Below are 14,629 nucleotides of genomic sequence, written 5' to 3' on the forward strand. Positions count from 1 at the left end.
GCCATGAAAGGGCAGCGCTGTCCTTCACAAAGTTCAGATGAGACTTTTTCCATAACAACGTTGTGTGACCAGAAGAATAAAAATCATCATTCAATCTCCACGTGTGCTCTGATACACTCAGTTTATTAGAAACAATCGGAAATCATACCCACATTACTAGCGATTGAGTCAAATTACATACCATAATAAAACAGTGACACTTACAGTAAAAGTGACATGACTGGAAACACTGAGAAATCACAGCACCAGCAAAATCTGCAAACAACTATTGTAAATATTTGGCAATTGTTCTCATAATGGTATACAAACAGTGAGTGTGGCACATAAAATTGGTCCTTGATCAATATAACAGAATAACAGAATAAAACACCAACTGAGAAACCCTTTCATCAGATTGTTTCCTGAATAAATGACACAGCATAAACAGATGCAGAAATAGAGCCAGAGGAAATCCTTAAAACAATTTGGCACGTCCAGTCTGCTCATAAACAAAACACTCATTGTTTGTTGTTGTTGAGCTTTTCTGCAGATTAATGCAATCCGGTGTGCACATGTGCATGGGTGGGAGCAAACGCCTGAGGAGTGTGCGTGCGTGTGTGGACATAGCTTGTAACATAATGTTGTTGGGCAGCAGCCAGAGGAGCCGTGAATGAGGAAGCCAGAGGTGCCACATACGTCACGGCGAGCGCTCTGCCTACATGCCGGGCTGCAGCATCTGACTGAAATAGGCCTGTCGTCTGCTTGTCTCCTGGTCGAGTTCCTCCTTCAGAATCAGCAGCTACAAAGATAAAAAACCCCACAAATGTCCTGATGTACGGACACAAACACAAAACCTGTTCTCACATCAACCTATCGTAAGGAAGCTGTTAGCTGTACCTGTTCTTCCAGGCCTTTGACCCTCTGGCGATGGGCTTTCTCCCTGGCCTCCAGGGCCAGCTCTGCTTGGAGCTGGCTGCCTCTCAGACGGTCAGTCTCCAAATCCAGCTCCTGGTGGTGGCGGGCCGTCACCTCCAGAAGGCGCTGTGCATGAGAATGCTCCAGCTCTGAGATCTGGGCCTAAACAGAGTTCACACGGGTTTTTAGAATTGAAATTCAATTATAAAGAAAACGAAGGTAAGGATTGTGTGGGCGCCGTGGAGACAGCAGTCCACTGGTGAAGACACAACCACAGTCTTATTTGTATTATTAGTTTTATAATATGGAATCTCATCATGACAGCAGAGGAGTTCCGGCGACAAGAATGACTGACATGTCTCTGCAGTTAAAATACAACTTAAATGTGTCGGAGACTGAAGCGATGGCTGTCTTTAGGCGCAGGAAAGAGTAACTGGTCACCAGTCACTGATGCTGACAGTACCTTCAACAAAGTAACAGAGGGTTATCCAAAGCAGTTTAAATCAATCCACTGGACTTAAAGAGAGTTCTTGAAGACGTTTTGTCTCTCATCCAAAAGACTTCTTCAGTTCTGAACTGAAGAAGTCTCTTGGATGAGAGACAAAACGTCTTCAAGAATTTTCTTAAAGTCCAGTGGATTGATTTAAACAGTATTGGATAACCATGACCTGGATAACTGAGAACCTACACAGTTAACAGATGGTTCCACAATCCTACACAAAAAAAAAATTGAAAAAAGTAGTCTAAAATATTGAAGGATTTACAGCCACATTTTAAATTTGCCCGTTTGTAAACATGAATGCATGTGACGTTCAGGTCTGACCATGCAGTAACTTTTGGTTTCCTGTGAGAAAGTGTTAAATATCATCCTGATCTGTGATGTGAAGCTGTTGGCAGTGGGAACCCCGGCCCATCCCTGGCTATCCTCCAGCAGCTCCTGACCTGCACAGCCTGAACCTCCTCCTGCTTTGCAGCCAGCTGCTGCTCCAGGCTGTGGACCGTCTGCTCCAACTGCCCCTTCACTTGGGCAGCACATTCCGCCTCCTCCTCCCTCCTCAGCCTCTCCATCTCCACCTGACAAGACCAGGGTGACATAATGTGAACGACTTTACCATGATTATTCTGTGCTCATGTGCCTTCCTGTAATGCCTCTAGCAGAAGCCAAGCCTCTTGGTTCTCACAGTCCACCTACATGTTTCCATCCCTACAAGGTCATTTTGTATAACGTGTGACAAAAGAGAGGAGTAAGTGGAGAAATGGAGCACAAAAATGTCACTCCAATGGCAAGCTGCAGCAGAATGAAAAAGTTAATTATTCAAATTATCTCGTTCCGCATGGATTAATGGAACTGCCCATTTATGTGTCTTGATGCTTCGGCAACTGCACTTGGTCCAGAAAGTGGCAGTGAGGCTTCTGACCAGCAATAAATGTATATTACTTCAGTCCTGGCTTCTATATGGACATGAGTATCCAGGGGTTTTAAATTTGACTTTAAGAACCTTTTAATTGCATTTTAAAGCCATCTGTGGTTTGGCTACACAAATATTCAGCAGCATATTAGACAGCAGGACTTTTCTGTTCTCTTTACCAAATACTTGTCTAAGTCCTAGAGTCAAACAAAGCAGAATTCCTTCTCCGTTCAAGGTGTGATATGGTTGATCTTTTTCCCATTCACAGTAACAAGACAGCTGAATCAGCACAACATTGTTATCATTCTTTTCATAAGACCTCTTTCTCTTACTACATTTTGTTTTGATCATAATCATTGCATCAGCTTCATGGGATTGATAAATTGCTGCCAGATTTAAGGATTATATGCTGACCTTTTCATTTTGCTTCATTATATTTTGTGTGTAGTAGGGTTGGGCAGGTTTTTTTCCAGTCCAAAGCAAGTGCTAAAACCAGTTTAATTTTATGTAAAGAAATGAACTGGCATTTATCAGGTGTAAGCAGTGACTAGAAAGTTCAGAGAGATATCTCATCAGTAAAAAAAGTAATAGTAGGTTATGCCTCAAAGAAACACCACTTGAGAACTCGGTCTTGTGTTGATCCTGTGTTCTTGTAAAATAAGAGTTCTTTTATTTTTAAATAAGGGTTCTACTGTGAAAGTGAAAGGATCACAATGAGAGAAACTCATTGACTTGTAAGGTTCCACGTACAGGCTTAAAAACATATTGCTGCCATCTTTCCTTTCCAAAGAGGTCAAAGTGTCAGGTTTCATTAATTTGATATTATGCTTTGGAAGAAGAAAACCTGACTTCATGGCTATTGTTTTTAATTCAAGCACAACATGGTAAACTTTGATCTACTGGTCATGATACGACCGTAGATCAACCCTAATACTGTTTTTGCAGGTGTTGGTTTGTTTGGTTGGTTGCCTGTTTAGAGGATCACATAACTAATCGACACATTTTCTTGAAACGTGTCGATTACACATAAACCACCTGTTGATTTGTGAAGACATTAAGTTGTGCCATTCGTCTCATCTATTCATCCAAATGAATATTTTCAGTTTTCAAAATGCCACTCTACTCCTCACCTTCTCCAGCGTCCTCCTGAGAGCTGATTTGTCTTTGCCGAGGCGCGTCAGCATCCTCTCCATCTCTCCTCGCTCATTCTGCAGCTTGAGCAAAGAGCTCTGCAGGTGTTTGACCTTCTCGTGGAGTTCCTCCTTCTCTTGCTGCAGATGCCTGGAGCTCCCCTGGGCCTCCAGTTGAGCATCTTGTCTTTGCTTCAAGCCCTGGAACACAGTTATTCGTTCACACATTTTAATGCCCCAGGCTTTACACATGAATTTGCACCTGAGTGTGACTGACCTCCTTCAATACCCTGTTTTGTTTCTCCAGCTCGTGATCTTTGAGCTCTAATTCTTCTTGGGCTCGTTGAAAGTTCTGATTCTGCTCTGTTAGTTTGTGGTTCAGCTTCTTACTCTCTGAAAGGGCGTCTTGTGTTTTATCTAGACGTTCCTATGGGCACAGCAAAATATAATTTTGGATTTAAGCTGCGTTTCACTTTTCATTGTATTTGGTCTCTTGTACAGCCCGTAACATAAAACCTTTCAACCAGGAATTGGAGTCTCCTCTCACTTTTTACTGTAATTCTTTGACAGCTTTTGAGCAAATCAAGAGATTTATACCAAAGCTGTTATATTTTTGTTTGCTCAGAATCTTTAAAGTGCAGTCCTAACCTGAGACTGGAAAGCTCTCCTGAGAAGCTCTTGGAAAATTAATGAGCTTGCCTGAGCGTTTTATTGCTGAGTCTTTGAGGCACTTCAGGAAAACCACAGCAGCAAATGTAAACAAAATATGCTCAACATGGAGCTGAGAAGGTTACATAGCTGCTCTGTAAATGGAAGCACAGCAGAGGAAGAACTGCCATTCATCTTATTTTGAAGTTTTAATCAAAGGTCCTTATGTTGGGAGAGGATAAAAGCTTCCACAGCACAAGTGAATCATGTTACAGCGATGAGAAAACATTTCGCCCAAAAACTTGCTCCTCTGTGGTTTGTTCATCTGCACCGTTGATGTTTCATCACACTGAGGATGATGAGGTGATACCTGCAGCAGTCTCCGGTCCTGCTCGCTGGCGGTCAGAGCTCTCTGCAGCTGATTGATCTGCTCCTGCAGAGCTTCGCTACTGCTCCTCTTGTCGCTGAGGTTGTTGGACAGTTTCTGGATCTGCTCTGTCAGCTGGATCTCGTGCTGCTCGGCTCGAGCCAGTGATGCCACCAGCCTCTCCTCACTGACCCTCAGTGCTGCACACCGGTCCTCACTGTCCCCGAGCTTCCTCCTCAGCTCTGTCAGTCTTTCCTGCAGAGTTCCTGCCTCTGCATCCAGCTCTGCCGCCCTGAGCTGGGCCCTCTGTAGTTCACCTTCAAGGGTGCGTTGGGAGAGCTCCAGACGGTTGGCCCTGCTCTCTGCCGCCTCCACGGACTCCTTCAGCCGCCGCTGCTCTACGTTTGCACGAGACTCGGAGACCTGCAGGAGCTCCAACTTGTCCTTTAGAGGAATTGTCGGAGGCATTATCACTGAATGAACTACATGTAGCTTTTTTAAACACTTAGCTCTCTGCATTTTACATACTTGTAGTACCCTGGACTCTGCCTCAGCAGCCTGCAGACTAGTCCCCAGCTGAGTCTGCACCTCTTCCAGGCTTCTCTTGTCCTTCTCTGTACGTTTTGATACTTCTTCCTGACGGGAAAGAGATGCACGCACCTCTTGCAATTTTTCTGCCATCTCTCTTTTTCCTGGAGGCATATAGTAAATATGCACTATGTGTAAGCACAATTAATAACTTAATTAATCATTTAATTATTATTTCCTGGGACATACCCTGCTCTGACTGATTCAAAGACTTCTGTACTTGTAGCAGCTTGGAGGCTGACTTCTCGTGGCTGCTCTGGAGGTCTGTCACCTGTTGACTTAAACTCACTATCTGAGTCTTTGCTTCATCCTAAAGGAAGAAAAAATTGACAAAATCAAATATTAAAATGTAATAATTAGATTCCATTTAAGATATAGATTGATTTGGTGATTTGAAAAATAAAGCAAATGTTTGGCCAAAAATCCCACTGTGTGTCCTTGATTGAATGATAAATAATGTTTGAACCTACCCTGTCTCTTTGTGTGTCTCTGAGTTCCTGCTGGAATTCCCGTAGAACTCTGTACACTGAATCTACATCCAGCTCTTCATCTTCAGCTTGAGACGAAGACAACACGGACCTGTCATCTGTCCCTGAGCACAAACCACTCCCATTGACACATCTGCTCATAGCAAAAAGCGCCGTCTCACTTACATTTGAAAGTGCATGACTGTACCTTGAACTGTCAGGTGGCTTCTCCAAGGCGAGGGAGACCGTCTACGGGACCTGGCTGTGCCTGGGAACTTTGAACGGCTGGGCATAACGGTGCGGTGCAGAGCTGTATATAACCCCACCAGCTTCAGTTCCTGCTCCCTATGTTTGGCACTGGCTAGGCCAAGCTGCTCTTCCAGGCCCTGGACTTTGCCTTCAGAGAAGCTAACCTGCACAGCGAGCTCCTTCATCTGGGCTCTGGCATCTTCCAGTGCCTCCGCCAGTTGGGTGGTGGTTTCTCTGTGCTTAAGGTCACACTGCTGCTGGTGAGCCTCTCTCTCCTGCAGCAGTTTTAGGTTCCGATGTTCCGCTGTCTCCAGTTCTACCACACGTCGCTGTAGGCCTCCAACCTGCACAAGAGGCAAGCCTAATGTTCTCTATCTACCGGCCATTTAAATATTTCATCCAGAGAAAATGAACAAAGTCTAATTCCCTTGCAGTTTCTGCTGTGATTTCCATATGTGACATTCGTATGTTGTGCTTTTAGGTCATATTTACATAAATAAAGACAAGCTGAACATAAGTGGTGTTTCTTTGGGGCGGCAGTGGCTCAGCAGTAGAGCAGATGTCTTGAAGACGGATCGCCCGGCCATCGGTGGATCGATTCCCACTCCCGCCATGACATCCCTTGGAGTGTGAGCTGACAGTGGGAGGTGTCAGCTCACCTCCCAGCCACTGCCGAGGCGCCCTTGAGCGAGGCGCCCTTGAGCAAGGCGCCGTCCCCACCACAAGCTGCTCATTGGGGCGCGACCTCCGATCGCGACCCGTCACTCTTCCTCCCCTGGACTAACTGCATGATTACAGGCCCCTAGTGTGCTGTGTTTCAGGGGCCTTGTTCACAACACTGTGTGTGATGTGCTGAAAACTAACAGAAATGCATGTACTGAGAGTGTAAAGAGAATTTCCCCTCTGGGGATCAATAAGTTTGAATTATTATTATAATTGTAACTACAGCAGTGAGAAGCAGCAACAGTACTGCGATATCATCCCTGAAGAAACATGCCCTGAATGCTATCTAGTGTGCAAATGGGCAAAAAGCAGAGACACATTTGCTGTGAAGGGTTAATGTGCTTTGGGATGAGTTCACTGAGATCTCAGAAAATGGGCCTCATATAAGGATAAGAGATAGAAAAACTACAATATCATAGCCAAAGGCATAAAACTGAAAGATAAGATAAAAAGAGGATACATTAACCAGGGTTCAAATCTATCATAATAATGAGGAAAATCTTTCTTAGTTCAACAGCAGACAAACAGAAGTTTAAAATAGCCTATGAAATATAACATTATGCAATAAAAGCTCCTTTCATAAGCTATTGTTCAGTCATAGTCTGTCACGAACTCACAACTTGTGACCAAAGAATATTACCTGTATAGCAGTTCTGTGTTCTGTGTCCCTGTTTGTTTGGCTCAGGTACTTATGTAAAGGTGGACGTTTGTGCTTTGTGCTTTGTGAACAGAGTGATTCCATAGGCTTTGTACCTCATTCAGCGCTGCTTCTCTGCCTGCTTCACACTCCAGCATCTTCTGCTTGAGAGTGAAAATCTCACAGCGTGCCTCCTCCTCCTTCTGCTCCTCTTGACAGATCCGGGCCTGCAGCTCTTGCAGCTCCTGTTTCTGCCAGCCGTTCTCACCTTCAAGGACTTTTACCTGCCCAGATTCACACGACACAGCAGAAGTTATTAAAAGAAATCTCACACAAAGCAGTTCGCAGAATAATCTTTTACCTGTCTGCGCAGCTCCTGCAGCTCTCTGCGCGTATGCAGGCGAGACTTCTCCAGCTCCCTCATGCTGCTGCGTAGATCTGATGTCTCCTGTTGCATGGAGCTCTTGCATTCTTCTAAAATGGTCACTTTCTGCTCTTTCTCCTCCACTGATCTTCTCAGGCTAGTTTGAAAATAACTGATGTTTAGAAATTAAAAACAGAGAAATGCCTGCAAAACAAAAAATCAGTTCCAAGTGGGCAGCTGTACCTGCTGTTGTCATTTTCTGCCTTCTTGATGAAAGCCCTTAGCTCCAGGTTAGATGCTTGGATGGCCTCTTTCTCTCTGGTCTCATCACCCAAGAGCCTCCTCACATCCAGGGCTTCCTTTCTTTGCTTGTCACGATCCTGAGCACACTCCTGCAGTTCTCTGTGAGCCTCAATTAGCTTCCTTTGTACTTTAATAAGTCCATCTTCTGCCTCCCGCAACTGACGACGAAGACCCTCTAGCTTCATGTGGAGAATATGGACAATCAAACGCATGGCATTCCAATTAGACTGACTTAGGAGGTCTAATTGACTAAAAGCATTCCTACAATCCTACCGTGTTCAAGAGGAAGTTTTTTTTAATTATGCTTGGTTTTTTGATTGGTTGTTAGCCCATTTCAGATTTTATTTGGTGATATAAATTCCAAGTGGATATAAAATAAGTTTAGTGAAAAGGTAATAAGGACATATAAGAGAAAATAAGCCCTCAGCTGCTTTGAAACCTGCATGTTTTCCATAAAAAGTCAATAAACCAACACACGCAAAAGTCTTTATGCTTCCCAAGTTCATCAAAAATGTTACCTTTGGGACATCAGAAGCTAAAACAATCTATTATCATCAGAATCAAACAGGAAGAATCCTGTCAGCATACCGTAGTCCATACATATGGTATGTGTATACTGTATAAATGAATACTGGCTTTAGATCAGATAATGCATTACAGCTTCATTGTTTGAAAGCTAGACCTCAACATCTCCTAGTTAAAGTGCTATGTGCACAATCTCAAGATACCGTATGACCCATATTCTATTTTATGGCAACATGTTGTGTGCAGAGAGTGGGAGGACAGAGCTTATCTGGGCATGGCTAAGAGCCCGCTGGGCCTATAGCCAGGTGCTGTCTCTCCCCTTCTCCTGACTGTAGCATGTCGTATAGGAAAACCCACAGAGAGCAACATGATAAACAGCAGCAGCCCCACGCTGCTGGAGGTGATGGGGGAGTAGGGGGAGTGGGAGGACGGGGGAGCAGGATGAGGAGGAGTGTTATGTTCAGAGGCCACACAAGATGGTTCTTTCGCGTAAACTCTAATATGAGAAAAAACAAGCCCGTGCTGATCTGGCCAATTATACCCATTTTATCTGATATTTTTGAGCGTGTGGGGGAGGGCCGGCGGAGGACAGACTGAGGGTAGCAGTGTTGTGTTATGTGCATGGGAGAGGGGGACCTGGAGTCCCAGTGGAGCCAGCCTCTCACTGCTGCTTGGGAGAAAATAAACACTCCCCCACTGGCTTATTTACACAAGGGGTTAACTCAAACTTTGATTTCATACTGTGGTACCAGGGACCGTATCCTCCCTCCTCTCTCCCTTGGCTTTCTCTCTTTCATGATCACTGGCTCTTTGTCGCACACTCTCGCTCCTGCTTTGTCATTGTCTGACATGGGATGAGTTAAAATAATCAAACAAGGCAAAAGGCAGGGGGGAGACAGCCAAACAAGACAGTATCGCTGACGTTTGACTTGATATATGAAGGGGAGGGCTGTCCAAACCTCAGAACTCTGCTGCTCTGGCTCCGCACACCCTCATTCACTGTAGTTTGACAAGAATAAGGAGACAGAGGGAAGACAGGATGATCCTCTTTTTTCTGTTTTATTGAAACCAAAATGTCTCACACAGATAAACAAGCCTTTTCTCTGGGGAAAGCAGTCTTTTAAATCACAGGTTGGTGAGGCCCTGCTACAACTCAGCAGTTAATTCTTAATGAGGTGACCGTAAGCTTGTTATTTCTTTACAACACTCGGTGACCCCGAGCCTGGAATCCTGACCTCACGCAACCCCTGATAATAAGATTTACAGCCTTCATCTCATTTTGTATGTCAGTGAGCCAAAATTATAGTCTTTAATAGCACTTTCATGTTTACATGGAGGTCAGTGGAACAAAATATTCTGATTGAAGAGGAAAAGGGCCCAAGGAGAGAGTGCTGACTCAGTACCTTAAGAGTGGACACCATCCTCTGCTTGTAGGGTTTGGCCCTCCATGCTCTGCACCTGATGGCACTCGGATGCTAGCAATGCTCTGCGGTGTTGGCCAAGGTCAACAGTGGCCTATGGTAAATGGCTATCCCTCACGCTGGTACTAATTGGTGCAAACTCCAGTGCACTCTAGAGGCATATCCGTGGTCTCCTTCCTACGCCAAGCCAAATAAGCCTGTAATTTCCTATCCATTTCAGTGATCCTACTGTATAAACCACCTCTGGTGACATTGACCCTATATGATTTATTTGCATTTCCATATATATGTCCACATCTAACAGCGGCTAAACTTTAGTCCTGTGTGACTCATCGTTGGAACAACCGCCAAAGAGGCAAGTGTGTTTAAGTAAAACTGAAAAAGAAAAAAAAGATGAAGTTTTTAAAGGCCTCACCTCTATTTGAGAGTGTTCTCTGTGCTGGTTCAACTCCCTGACCTGCTCTGTAAGACTTTTCTTGGCATTCTCATAGGAGTTCAAAGACTCTTCAAATTGAATCCGTAAGTTTTGCAGCTCGGATTGAAGGATGGCCATTGCATTCTGGAACGTAACATATATCTTAAAAACCCACAAACTGAGGAACTTGTTAACAGCAAATCTGATGGTGCCGTATTGTACCTTATCTTGTTCCTGTTTGCTCAATGCCTCCCTCTGTATGTGTTCAACCTGCATGCCTGCTGTAGCCAGGTCCTGCTGAAGGGCTGCTACCTTCTCTGAGAGGACTGCCTTCTCCGCCTCCTTCTGGGACAAAGCCTGGGTCACAGAACACTGCAGGGTCACTGACAAGAAATTTGACCACAAATACTTGGATAAAGACATTATATGGTGCTTAGATAAACGTACAGGAGATAGGACTTTTGATGGGGACACACTGCCAACTATGAAGCTAGAACTTGCCACGTGGCTGTGAGATGATTCTTTACCTTGGGGGCTATCACAAATACTCTTATCAGGAACACCACCTCACCCACCTGCTGCTTTTCACTCTCAGCCTGCAGGAGGCTTTGGTTGGAGGCTTGTTGCAGCCTGGCCAGCTCCTCCTGCACCTGCTGCAGCTCCTTGTGTTTGTGCACACGCAGCTCCTCACACTGTCTACGCAGCTGTTCTTCAGTCTGCTCCCACTGAGATGTCAGCTTTGCACATTGCTGTTCCTGTCAACCAGCAAACCCACACACGCTCCTGATTAGTTCATAGATAGCCTAAGAATCTGAACTGAATGCTTCAAGCTAAGACAGCTATTCAAGTCTTACCATACCTTCTGCCTACATTCAGCTTCAAGCTGCTCCTTGTGAATTTGTTCTTTGTTTTTCAGGGTCACCAAGGCCTCCTTCTGCACCTGGGCGAGTTTGTCCTCCAACACTCTACGCTCTTGTGCCCCTTGTGCAAACTGATGTTCTGCATCCAAATGAATCCGAGCATTATCGCCTGGACAGAAGCATAAAATCTGTATCAATAGCTCACTAGGTTTTACAGGGGAAAGTCATGATTTCTTTATGTGGAACGTGCTAGCTTATCCAGTCCATGTGTGTTTGTATGGTGTGGTGGGACCCTGGTCAGCTGAGAAAGCAGCTCCAGTGATCCTGTAGCCCAGCTGTTGCAGAACTCACAGCTGAATTATGGATCTCTAGAGGGCTGTTGGAAAGGCTTCATGGCCAAGGGGCTTGGCACAGAGGACAGTGGGGTCTCTCAGGGAGGGGGCAACTCACGCGTCAAGGTCTTGTTAGCCAGGAGCAGGCTGCGCCTCTCCGCCTCCATCCTGGTACACTCGGCCTCTAGAGACGAGGCAAGCTCCTGGCTCTCAAACAGAGCCGCCTCCAGGGACTCCTTCTCTGCTCTGGAACAGTGGTAAAGTGGTTTGGGTTATGAAAAAAAGTCTTTGAACCCCTAGGTGTAGAGGGTCATAAAATCCAATGATCCATCATGAGCAAAGTTTCCAAATAAAACCATGTTACTTAAAGACTCTTGTTACATGTGACTGGCTGTACTTAAAAAGTCAAAATGACCTTAAATACACATTGGCAGTCGGTCTGACTTAGACAAACACATAGAAACAAACTGAGTTGTTTATGATGCTTTTGAGGAGACCTTGTTGACACTTTTAACTCAACCATAACCATAACCATAACTAACCAAATGCTAAATCCCAATCTTAAACAATGAAGACCGATTCTGTTTTACTGCAGCTTGTACTGAATGAAACTACAGAAAACAACCTGGGAAAACTGTTTTCAAATCTGAAATTGACCTCGAAACATTTTAGTGGTCAGACACACACATATGCATAGACAAACAGACTCAGACCTAAGTGTAAGCAGCTCCTGCGTGAGAGCATAACCATTTCGGTCAGCGGAGTTTAGCCTGACATCTAGAGCAGCCTTGTCCTTGGCCAGCTCCTCCCTGTCATGGGTGGCTTTCTTTAGGGCTGTGGTCTGCATCTCCAGCTCCTTCCTGCACGCACACAACTCCTCTGACAGCATCTGCATCTCTCTGCTAACCTGTAGATCATCATACAAAAATCTATACTGTTGTTGCAAGTAGACGAAATAAAGCTCATAATATGGCATGCACATTTCACAGCTGATTTGTCATAACTGTGGAAAGCATATTTAATGACTAGGACTGTGAGCAGTGGAAAAAAGTCCTACATTAATGGTTATGTTATGGTTGGTGATATGTATCTGTTGGATTGAGGAGGGTAGACACTTTCCCTGGACTAATATTGAACTTTACATGCGCCCCTTGTTCACTGTTATCAGGCATAAATTCAACAAACTTTAAGTGATTCATGAGAGTATAGGAGTTGCATGGCCATAACAAATGTACCGCCTGAAGCAAAACAAAATGATTAGTGGGGTTATGATTTTTCTTTCCCGGTCACCACTTAAATCACTATGACACTCCACATGACCTATATATAGCAAAAAATTAAGCTGGGACCATGTGAAGTTCATGCTGCTGTTGATTAATTTTATACAGAATTTATTAAACTCCAATAACATATTAGTGCGTGAGCGTTTTGAGAATACTGAGATTCATGTTTCACAGTTTAAATCTCCTGAATTACAGTACAGAATTTACATTAGAAATTACACTGAAACTGAAACATGACAGCACATGGCTTAAAATGTCTGAGTAAAAAAAATACTCCAGCAAAATACTGTATCAAGAATTGTAATACGGACAAACGAGCGTTAGATGAGAAGACTGATACCTTTCTCATGTCTGAAAGTTAAAGGTTAAGTTGGAGCCAAACATCAATTAGCTTTGTTAGAACATCTGAAAAATAACTCAGTAAATAAAAGCTAACAAATTAACATATTTTATCCTGTTTATTTACTCAGTATAATAACTAAAATGTGAAAACAACGTAATGTGATTTTACTTTGCATGCACATTTTCTTTCCCTATGGAGGGACTTCCGGAAGCCTCTGCTGCTTCCTTGGCATCTGCAACAGACTTAACTAAGAAATATTTTCACCATAAGCCCTCAGAGAACCGCAGTCTTCCCTCAGATTTTTTGAGAACTTGGTGCAGTATGAGTCTCGTTGTTTCCCTAAATCTATCAGTCTTTTATGGCAAAAGTAAACTAGCTGGTAGTGGTTTTGGCTTCAGTTTTAGCGAAGAGACATGAGTGAGATTGATCTCATTTCGGAGAAACCCACTTAGCTTACTTACCATAATATTAAGCTACAGTACTCCTTTATGGGTTATCCTCCTGATTCAAAATAAACAAAGCAGCATCCTGAAACTGTAATATAACAAAACATATCTGGTGGGCCGTGTCTTTACGGCCAGGTACTAACACACCATTCCACATTGCCTGAGTCTGTGAAGGGCCTCAGCAGCTCCTCATATTTCACGGCAAAGGACAGTTTGTAAGGAGAAAATTGTGGTAATTTGATTTTCAACCAAATGAAATTAACTCTTACAAACTAAATATTAGCATGTGATATCTCTTCCCCTCACATTAGGTAAATATTAAAGTGGATGAATTGCACAAATGATATGAGATGTGAGTAGTGCCCAATAACAGAATGAAATATGAGCTTGGTGCTATGAAGGCCACCCCGGGGCTTGTTTTATACATGGCTGATTTATTTTTACAGATAAGCTATCCAAAATGTTTGGCTGGAATTTGTCAAACTGTTTAGATTGTTATATTCTAGCTCGGATCAACATAGATATTCCCATTTCACATTCAGAACAGATAACCAAACAGGGGATTCCTCTCATTCTTTAGAATGACCTGGACGTGCTGAGGGGATGTAAGGGGATACTTTAGGTGTTAATTTATTGTGTCTTTCACTAACTCTCATTGGATATTATCTGTTTATCTATTTATCTCTTCCAGTTCACATTTGTTCATGAAGATCTCCTTGTTATCCTCAGTTCCTCATAAACCACAGAGCGGAGCTAACGCTGCACTGCATATCCCATTTGAAAGAAAAACACATGGCAGATGTTCCTGGTACCTAAAATACATTTTAATGTGACAACGAGAACCAAGAACCCTGCAGCAAGACATTAGTATCAGTGTGGTTCGCCCAGGTGGTGGGAACTAGGAGAATGGGGGCTGATGTGAGACTGGCCTGGGATCTCTGACCTGGGAGTGCTGAAGCAAAGCCTGAGCGTTCTCCTTCTGCAGGAGGCTTCCATCTGCTTCCAGCTTCTGGCAGAGATCCTGCATGTGGCTGTGGGAACTCTCCAGGGCTTGTTTCTCCGTGAGGAGATCCATCATCTCCTTCCTCACTCGTACTGTCTCCTCCCGGGCTGCGGTCCGTTCGGTTTCAGTCTCCCATCTACGTTCGACGAGCTCGGCCTTCTCACCTTCTTTCTGTAAGAAAGATTAAAAAAAATAATTCCTGCTTTTTCTAAGTTTGACTTC

The 14,629-nt window shown here is 44.0% G+C and overlaps 1 protein-coding gene across 1 annotated transcript in view; it reads right to left on the bottom strand.

The window, feature by feature from the left end:
* Window positions 1-153: 153 nt before the first annotated feature.
* Window positions 154-14,629, bottom strand: part of crocc2 (ciliary rootlet coiled-coil, rootletin family member 2) — a 30,863-nt gene continuing 16,387 nt past the window's right edge. The window contains exons 17-36 of the mRNA XM_068319656.1: window positions 14,348-14,578; window positions 12,046-12,239; window positions 11,451-11,578; window positions 11,000-11,169; window positions 10,716-10,895; window positions 10,363-10,497; window positions 10,141-10,284; window positions 7,720-7,958; window positions 7,474-7,633; window positions 7,229-7,396; window positions 5,712-6,096; window positions 5,507-5,628; window positions 5,226-5,346; window positions 4,977-5,140; window positions 4,452-4,892; window positions 3,711-3,860; window positions 3,434-3,634; window positions 1,837-1,968; window positions 877-1,056; window positions 154-778 (exon numbers count right to left, since the gene is read on the bottom strand). Of these exons, the coding sequence (XP_068175757.1) occupies window positions 695-778; window positions 877-1,056; window positions 1,837-1,968; window positions 3,434-3,634; window positions 3,711-3,860; window positions 4,452-4,892; window positions 4,977-5,140; window positions 5,226-5,346; window positions 5,507-5,628; window positions 5,712-6,096; window positions 7,229-7,396; window positions 7,474-7,633; window positions 7,720-7,958; window positions 10,141-10,284; window positions 10,363-10,497; window positions 10,716-10,895; window positions 11,000-11,169; window positions 11,451-11,578; window positions 12,046-12,239; window positions 14,348-14,578 (3,729 nt within the window). The 3' untranslated portion in view covers window positions 154-694. The remainder of the gene's footprint in view (window positions 779-876; window positions 1,057-1,836; window positions 1,969-3,433; window positions 3,635-3,710; window positions 3,861-4,451; window positions 4,893-4,976; window positions 5,141-5,225; window positions 5,347-5,506; window positions 5,629-5,711; window positions 6,097-7,228; window positions 7,397-7,473; window positions 7,634-7,719; window positions 7,959-10,140; window positions 10,285-10,362; window positions 10,498-10,715; window positions 10,896-10,999; window positions 11,170-11,450; window positions 11,579-12,045; window positions 12,240-14,347; window positions 14,579-14,629) is intronic.

This window comes from Antennarius striatus, chromosome 7 (genome assembly GCF_040054535.1).
Source record: "Antennarius striatus isolate MH-2024 chromosome 7, ASM4005453v1, whole genome shotgun sequence".
Classification (NCBI taxonomy): Eukaryota; Metazoa; Chordata; class Actinopteri; order Lophiiformes; family Antennariidae; genus Antennarius; species Antennarius striatus.